Source organism: Corvus brachyrhynchos, unplaced genomic scaffold (assembly GCF_000691975.1).
Source record: "Corvus brachyrhynchos isolate BGI_N302 unplaced genomic scaffold, ASM69197v1 scaffold239, whole genome shotgun sequence".
NCBI classification, from domain to species: domain Eukaryota; kingdom Metazoa; phylum Chordata; class Aves; order Passeriformes; family Corvidae; genus Corvus; species Corvus brachyrhynchos.
In genome coordinates, this window is record NW_008246057.1 from 1,213,779 (window position 1) to 1,222,904 (window position 9,126).

Sequence of the window (9,126 nt, forward strand, 5' to 3'; positions counted from 1 at the left end):
ACAGTCTGCAAAGAAATTTAAAAAGGAACAAGGAAAGGTAACATAAATATATTTAAAGAAACATGAAGAACTGGGAAAAAAGAGGTCCACTGCCTGATGAGAATGTGGAGATGGCTGAAATATTCAGTGGGGGTTTTTTGTATCAGTCTCCATTGAAATGTTCAGAAAAAACATAAACAAAGAAAAATTAGTATAAATCAGAATAAGGAGAGAACTGCTTAAAGCATACTTAGATTCAAGTTTGCAGAACTTGCTGATGTTCATGTATGCTCAATGACTAAGGGAAATAAATTTATAGACTATTAGTAATTATGTCCAAGAATTCATGGAGGACAAGAAAGTAAGAAGTAGACTAGAGAAAGCAAAACATATCCCCTATTTTTGAAGTCAAATAAAGAAAACTTCCTTTAACTTTTGTACTCAGAAATAATCTGTGACAAGTTATCAAAAAGTTGAGAAAGTTCACTGACATACAAATTGTGGAAAGCAAATCTTGTCACACCAGTCTAATTTTCCTTTCTTATGTCTGATATTCATTCTTATTTCTAAGTGGAAAAAGGGGGAGGAGAATGCACAATCTTCTTTTCACCTTTCAACACTACCATCTGTGAAATTCACATAAAAAGGATGAGGAAAAAGGCTCTAGGTGGAATCTCTTTTAAAGTGGTTACTGACAATAATTCCTCTCAAAGGCTGCTCTGAACAGTTTGCTCCTTGATAGTAATTACAAGCGTGGTTCTGAGGGGTCTGGGATGAAACCAACTCAGTTCAATATTCCATTAATAATTGGACACCTACTGATAAATAGTAAAACAAAATTTACTGATGCCAGTGTGTCACTATTCATAGGGAGTTTAAGAAGACTTTGAGAAACAGGCTATTTCAAAATAAAAATTTCATGCTAAAGCAGTCAATCTGATAAAATTCGCCAAGGTGCATTGTGCTCAGTTTAGGGCAGAGAAATCAGATGCATAATGTAAAATAGGAGATAACTGCTGGGGAGTATCTGAGAATCCAAACTGACTATGAGTTGCAAATCTGGTGTGTTAAAAAAAGGCAAAGGATTTGTTCTGGGAACATTATTAGTAAGTGTGGAAAGATGTTACCATTTTGATCTGTTCTACCTACCCCCCATCTTCAAAAGATCTCCAGTTTGGAGACTGTAAATAGGCATGGAAGGATCCAGAAGAGAAGTACAGAGCAATTCTGTGTTGTATAAACTGCAGGAGTCAACTTTTGATCCTAAAAAGAGAAATGAGGATCCCATGTACCAGACACTGATTTTATGCTTGCAGTTACCTCTGACCTCATCTTGGTGCATCTTCAATATGTGGGTATATCTGAGATCCTCTTAAAAAATCACTGGATTTAGAAAAGACAGAAATAGCTCCACAAATCTAAAAATTCATTCCACAATAGCAAAGTTGAGGGAGAAAGCACATATGAATGCCTGGACAAAGAGGAAATATACAGCAGGGTTTCCTCCCATATCAGCCATAAGAAAATCTACAATATGAAGGAAAAGGAAGGGGAGGTTAACAAGGTTTAACTGCAAAAAAAAACCCCAAGAATTGTACATTGTTGACACATGGGGAACCACTCCTCAGCCTTTTCTCTTTTGTATGAATTTTCAGATATGAGTGTAAAGTCTAATCGAAGCTTTTCTCGAGGTTAAGAGTGTTGACAACTCTTCCTTGTCTTCTCCTGTAATCAGAGCTGGGCTTGTGCTGCAAAGGCAGTATAATTCAGCTGTACATCAGTCAGCCACAAGACACAAAAGCAAGGAACACAATTAACCCACTGCTCCTGCAACTATTCATTATACCTCTGGTCTCACCCTTTCTGATGTAGATTTCAGAGCACCTAATTTTTGCAAACATGTTTCTCTCCCCTCCAGTCACATAACCAAGGTGCTGGCCCTTTTTTTGCAGCTTTCCCAAGTTATTTGCACATAATATTTTATAAGAAAAGGAAATATCAAATCAACTACAATATTTTATATTGAAAGGAAATATCAAATCAGCTACATGCTGCCTACAGAGAAAAACAATTTCAAATTCATAGAAACAGAGAAAAGGTTACATTAATACAAGATTGTTCCTGCATAGTGACCAATTGAAACAGAAGAAAGGCAAACAGCAAGGGAAAAATGTGACATTAACTTAACCTTTTTACATATTAAACTGTATTAAAATCTTTCTGTCTTTTTGCTCTGCAGTGCAGAGAATTTTATTTGAAGGACTGTACATTCTCTACACAGCTTTCAGTATTCATTTTAAAAGCTACTCATTAAGGAGTGTTAAAAACACCTCTTTCATTTGATCTAATCTGGCACTTCTCTCAAAACATGCTAACAAGAACATTTTAAATACCTTCTCCAAAATATGGTCTACCCAGGCAATGTAGCACAAAAAAAAGAGCTGTCCTCAAGCCTTCTGAAAATCTGACTTTACTTTTACAGGATTTTTACGGGGTTTAATTGTTTCATGACATTTAGAAACAGGTTTTCCCAAACTCATTGAATTTTCACTGTCTTTGGCCTGACTAATATCCTTGTGGGGTTGCTACAAATCTGTCTTCTGTGTGTGTTACAGGAGTGGTAACACAGATTTTCTCTTTTTGCTCCAAGTGTGTGCACCAACTGCATTCTCCAAAAGTCAGGGGGTTGCAGAGAGCCCTGTATGGCCAGTCCTGGGGGAGATCTCACCATGATCCAGAGAACACCTGGCTTGTGTGCCAGTCTGGCCTGAAGGTCATCAGAAATATTTTAAATTGTTTACTGCATGGTACAACCAAATGCATTCTTTTAAAGAGAGAAAATCTGCTGAGGAAGCAATTTGTGCTACAAAAATAATCCTGCACAAAATAATTCTAATTTTTTCCCCCCACTGTTCATTCTGCAGCATTTACAAAGTGTAATATCAAGGCTAATATGTTTTATTTGTATCAATGGCTTTTTAGCTATGCAAAGTACCAGCAGAGGTTGCATACAGGATCCTGGGAGGATGCTATTGACAAAGTATGAATTCCTATTGAAAAACACTTCCATAGTACTTCTACTAGCATTCTTTGTGTCTCTGAGCAAAAGTGAGGACTAGATAACTTGACATCCTTTTCAATTTCTTTGATTCTAGGAGCTGTGTTGACATTTCATATTGTGCACATTTATTTGGTAAATACTATATTTCAGACTCAGGAAAGAAGTAAAACCTCTGAAGGATTACACTTTTAGCTGACAGAAGTACAGTTGTAGCAAAGAAAACATACAAAATAGAAGACATTTCAATGTCGAAGGCCAGCTAAGAGCTGGTTTTGTTACGACAGTCTTGTAAGGGGAAAAGGAAGTGCCCATCACTTTTAAGTCTGTATAATCTCCTCTCTAGGATGTTTTAGTTGTTTTAGTGTAGTGAAAACACAATGTGAGGAAGGCATAGGTGCACACTGAGGCAGATGTGATCCCGCTGAACAGATGTGTTCCTCTGGCACTGATAAATGAGCATGCTGACCCACTCAGCTGGGCCCTCATGCCCCACTCTTGGCTGCCCTTCACCTGGACCTGCACCTCTACCAGGACCAGGAGAGCATCCCTCCTTCTGGGTTCACTGGGGTCACCCTTCCAGTGGGGCTGGGAGGCTTCTGCAAAACACCAACTCCAAAGGCTGTGGTGCTATGGACACGAGGCTCACATGTCACCTCTCTGTGTTGCTTGTTTCAGGCTCTCACCAAGGGGTATCACAACAGGCTGTACAGTGCTGCTCCCAACATGTGCTCTCTGCTGCGCTGACGAGGCACAGTGGAAAGCAACTGCTCCCCTACTGAAGGAGAAGGTTTCCAGCATGGAAAGCCAGCCAAAACCAAAACATGCAGGCTGGAGGCAAAGCCAGGGAAATTGAGGTGGATGAGAGATGCAGACATCAGTGCCACGTTTTACTGCTATAGAAATAGCAGCAGAAAAATAATAATTTTTCTTTTCCAACACTGACTGGAAATCTGGCCAGGAGATGAGTGGCAGAATCCATAATCAGAATCCTGGAGTCAGCTGCTCTAACTAGACAGTTCAGCCACAAGCTGTGCTGACTCCCAGCAAAAGGCTCCTGTGCTTAAATAGTTCAAAGCATACTCTTTGAACTCCAGCAAACCTGCCTGTCCTGTGTCAAAGCACTAACCTTTCTTTGTTTAATAGCGTGCTTCATAACTACTCTTAATTTGGTGTGAAACTTTACTGCCAAGATTCGGAAATTCAAATTATGGAAGTTTATATTTGTGCTTTAAACCTCTCTTTTCTCTATGAGAACAGCAAGTGCAACAAAGTTCTTCTTAGGCTCACACAGCACTGCATGTTACAGAGTAGCACAGATAATGTTCCAGTGATTCCACCTTATCAAGCAATTCACCAAAGCCTCTTACACATAGATGTGAGGCAAGTTACAAAGGCATTACACTGATTTCAGCAGAAGACAAGCAGCATTTGATATACCATATTCAGAATCCACTTTGGAGGTTATTTGATCTGCCAGCAATATTCCTGAGATAGACAGGAACAAATTTACCTTGATGTGTCTGTCTGTCATTCAAGTAACCTGTGATCCATTGAATATGTCTCCTTCTGAAACGCTCATTTTACTGCAATTCTGTCTGACTCAATATTCTTCTTACCTGACAGGTGGGAGATCAAATAATTGAAATCAATGGAGAAAGCACAAGGGACATGACACATGCCAGAGCAATAGAGCTAATCAAGTCTGGTGGCAGGAGAGTGCGACTGTTGTTGAAACGTGGAACAGGCCAGGTCCCAGAATATGGTGGGTTTTCATCTTTACATTTTTGTATGTGCATGACTCCACATAAATTAATTCTATTGCTTTTGAATTAAGTAGCAGTTGCAGATATTTATATATTGTAATTTCCTGGAGCACATTAACTATTGGCTTAAGTGCTTACCTGAATAGAGGTGGACTTACTCTTAAGTGTTTCCTTAGCCAAGCCCGTAGGTGTGTGTACATCGCAGTCTGCTGACCTCCCGACATAGGCAGTGGCTTTTAAGGTGTGCATTGGAGGAAGCACTACACACCTCTTAGGGGACATCTTTGAGTGTGCTGGGAGTTGCTGATTTGCCCATAAACTCTCCTTTTCTTCCTTTATTGGTACTTCTCTGCACATTTTGAGTCACAGCAGATGATCTTGTTGCCATGCAATTGAGCGCCTCAGGTTGAACCTCAAAGCATTATCAAGAATGTACTCCTTTCTTTGACAGCTTCACCCATTGTATTCTCTCTGACAAAATACATGGATGATCAGTTAGAACCCAGTTCTGAATTTAAAACATGAGATTTTGCTCATTTTGGTGAGAAAACAGGATTCGTTCTTCTTATGTTTTGTTTCAGAGGGACTTCTGGGAGTTTTTTAAGTATTTCAAAACGTGTGAGTCACTTAGGCAATATAGAAACCTTATTTCATAATAGAAATGACAAGAAGTAAAAGTAAATTATCCAAAGGTAATTTCAAAGATGAAGTGTTCTTTTTTAAAACTGGAATCAGGGCTTACTCTATAGTATGGTGCAACAATTTCATATATTTACATAACGTCTATGATGTGCACCTCTGGGCCTTAAATCTCTCAGGAAAAGGGCTATTTTTTTAATGAAAAGTCCTTGACTTCTTTATGCTAGGAGGTCAAAAACTCTATTAAACTTCTTTACTGTTACTTTTGAAGTTCCAGAATGCTTTCCCATTAGAGTCAGAAATTAGAGTCACATAAAAATTAAAATACTTAGGCGTAACTGTAGGTTCAGGTGAGCCTTTGTTGCCAACATAAATTCATTACCTCTGTTAAAGCCAGCTCCACTGAAAGTCAGTTCTTTCCCAGCTGTCAATACACATGGTAATTACACTATTTTCTTCTCTAAACTAGAGCTAATTCTATGGCTAAGCCAATACTCAGGACAGTGTATGCTACATTTTTTACTGCTTTCAAGAGCTTCTGAATAAGGGCAGAAAAGATGGGCCATAGTCCACTCATTTGGTAATAAAGTTAGTGATCTATAATTTTGGTGAGTAGAAACAAAGCCAAAATGGTTTTCAGGGGTTCTGATAAAATGGTACTAAGATATTTAATACCAATTTTAACTAGTGTGCAATCCTTTCAGAGAGACCTCCAACAGAAATTCAGGTCACCTTCAAAACTGTTTTATAGGGAGAGGTGCATCATTTCTAATGAAAGAACAAACAAGCGTCCAGGACTGATAGAGTGGTTGTAATCCTTCTCAAATAGCAGAACTATATACCAGCAGTTCTCTGGTTCCTCAAAAAACAATTTAATCTAAGGTAGGTCCAGGAAGCTACTATGAGTAAAAAATCAGTTGCAGTTCAGACCCATTCCAAATCTGAATTTCTTAAGATCCCAGCTCCAAATGGCATTTAAATCCAAAATGAATGTCCATTATTTATATAATCTTATAAATATGTACTTTATTCCAGGGGGGGGGGGAAACCACACACACACACAAAAAAAAAAAAAAAAAAAACAAAAAAAAAAAACAACCACCTAAAACCCCTAAAAACTTCAGTGTAATCATCACTGATTTAGGAAAACAATCTTCCAAAATGTGCACAAGTCTTCCCTTCCACAGAAGATGACCACTAGAATTCCAGACACAGCTTTTAGTTAACAGAAAGCAACAAGGAGACTTCACGGCATTGTTTAAACCCAAGCTCACCATTTGGAAAAACCACACACACACAAAAAAAAAAAAAAAAAAAAAAAAAAAAAAAAAAACAACCACCTAAAACCCCTAAAAACTTCAGTGTAATCATCACTGATTTAGGAAAACAATCTTCCAAAATGTGCACAAGTCTTCCCTTCCACAGAAGATGACCACTAGAATTCCAGACACAGCTTTTAGTTAACAGAAAGCAACAAGGAGACTTCACGGCATTGTTTAAACCCAAGCTCACCATTTGGAAAGGCATTTGGAATACTTGGCATTAGTTGTTTAAAAATGCAGATTACTGAGAAATAAAAGTTGCTACTAAGAAGTGCTGTTTCATCAGACCATTTTCCAAGCTACATCTCCAGCTTACAGCTCCATACAGGAGGAGAACTAAGTAGCTGTGCTTGAAAATCCCTTTCTCCTACTGCACTGAAAAAGGAGTAAAAGTGTTCAGGAGTTACTTCATAATGTACACACAACCTGCAGAAAGCATGACAGCAAAGGATAACATCTGCACATCTGCAGTTCTTAATCTGTGCTTTATGCAGGCAGAGAAGTGTTAGAGCTCTATCCAGTCCGGAGGCAGAATGGAAGCAAAATAAGAAGATGCCTGTTGAAATAAACTGAGATAATTAAAGTCCTCCCTAGGTCATTTCCCAAAGGTGTAAGAAATAGTCTAAGAACAAACAGAAGGTACACGTAAATTCAAACAGCAGCCTGCCTAGGAAGTTAAAAACAGAAATTAACAAACAGAACCAATTGAAATGGGAGACAGCGTCTCGAGCAGGCCAGATCTCAAGGTTAAGTCATCATGCTGCGAAGAATGTCTGTCAGAGACCCCCAGAACATCTTTTCAAAATAATGTAAAACTGAATGCAGAGAAGGTTGTGACAGTAAGCTTGAGGACAAAGTGGTCCTGAGGACAGCAGATAAACTACTCAATATTTAGTAGCTCACTCTTCCTTCAACCAGAATTTTACAGTTGAGATGTAACAAGACTAATTGGAGCTCTTTTTACTGAATTAATCAGCTTTTTGTTTTAGCAAGTACATGTCATAAATATTTCTTATACAGGGTCCAGCTATGGAGAGCATCAGTGGGAAATAAGACTTAGTTGTGTATATAAATGCAAGTCTGGAGGACAGAGCTGGTATTGGGACTGCAGTGGTGGTGTGCAGCAGAAGCCTAGGGAGAAATATGAAAACAGCACAAGTGTACCAGGGTCCTCTCCTGGATATTCTCTCAGTCCCTGATAGGTGAAATGGTCAGGGACTTCCCAAATCAGTTTTAGTAATGCTGTGATTAAAGACCTTTCCAACAGCAGCAACATTCAGATTCACAGCACTAATTACCTAGAGCTACCTAAACCAGCCAGCCAAGACCATCACATTATTGTCTTCAGTCTTCAGCTTCTTGATTTTCCTTGAGTTTTAAACCCCAGTGCAGTGTTTCTGTTAGTACAAAATATGGAGGTATGTACTTAAGTGCAAGAAATATCAGTGTTTGAATGATGATGTGATTGACATCAGTAACAGCAGTGTTGAGGAAAATACATCAATGATAAGAAAGTGATTTGTGAAAGAAAAGAGTGTGTATTGAAAAGAAGAAAGCACTCAGGGAGGAAACAAAAAACAAGCTCCTGCGAGGGTGTAAATCTCCTGAATGAGTTATGTCAGTTTATACTGCCTGGAAATCTGTGCATTTCCGAACTTGGAAAATTCTGCCTGAGCTGAAGCACTACTCAAACCTAGGATAAGAAATAAGGTGTGCTGCAAATGCATCATTTACGTCCATTCCAGCTGCTGGTTTTGGTTGAAAACAAATGCCAAAGATCCCAGAGTACTTAAGAGGCAGAAATCCCCTTGTAGCAGGCCCGGTACCATCAGAATGTAAGCAAAGGAGCTCGGGTATGACTAATGCTCCAAAACTATAGCTGATTTCACAGCAGGGTGCAACAAAGGAAGCTTAGAAAACAGGTGTTTTATCAGCCAGCATCTCAGAACGTTTTGCTGAGGATAAGGATAGCCAGAGGAACTGTGCTTCTACTGGAGGTAAATTATCACAGCTTGTCCAAAGCCGAAGAACATCAGCATCATGTTTCATAGGAAATAATCTGCCAGCTGTGTTCTCCAGAGAACCAAGTCATAGTAAGAAATCATATTAATGTTCAAGAAAGACTAGAAGTACTGCTGGGAATCCTGATCCCAAAATGTACTTAATGACTGGGAAGTCTGGCTGGAGAGAGTGTGAGGTTTCCTACATATCACAGGACACAAAACTCAGAATCATCACTGTAGAACTGAGCACTTCTCACCCCAGCATTAAAAACAATTTGAATAGTGACAGATCAAGACTTTCCCTGCAGTGGCTGCCTGATTTCCTGTGTATGCACCTACCTCAGTGGTTACTGACTTCA

General features: G+C 39.0%; 1 protein-coding gene across 11 annotated transcripts in view; it reads left to right on the plus strand.

Moving 5' to 3' along the window:
- The window catches only part of MAGI2 (membrane associated guanylate kinase, WW and PDZ domain containing 2), a 720,301-nt gene that overhangs the window by 691,610 nt on the left and 19,565 nt on the right, over window positions 1–9,126 (plus strand). For all 11 annotated transcript variants that reach the window (XM_017745908.1, XM_008642498.2, XM_017745910.1 and 8 more), the window contains one exon: window positions 4,664–4,802. In XM_017745908.1, coding sequence (XP_017601397.1) covers window positions 4,664–4,802 — 139 coding nt within the window. The remainder of the gene's footprint in view (window positions 1–4,663; window positions 4,803–9,126) is intronic.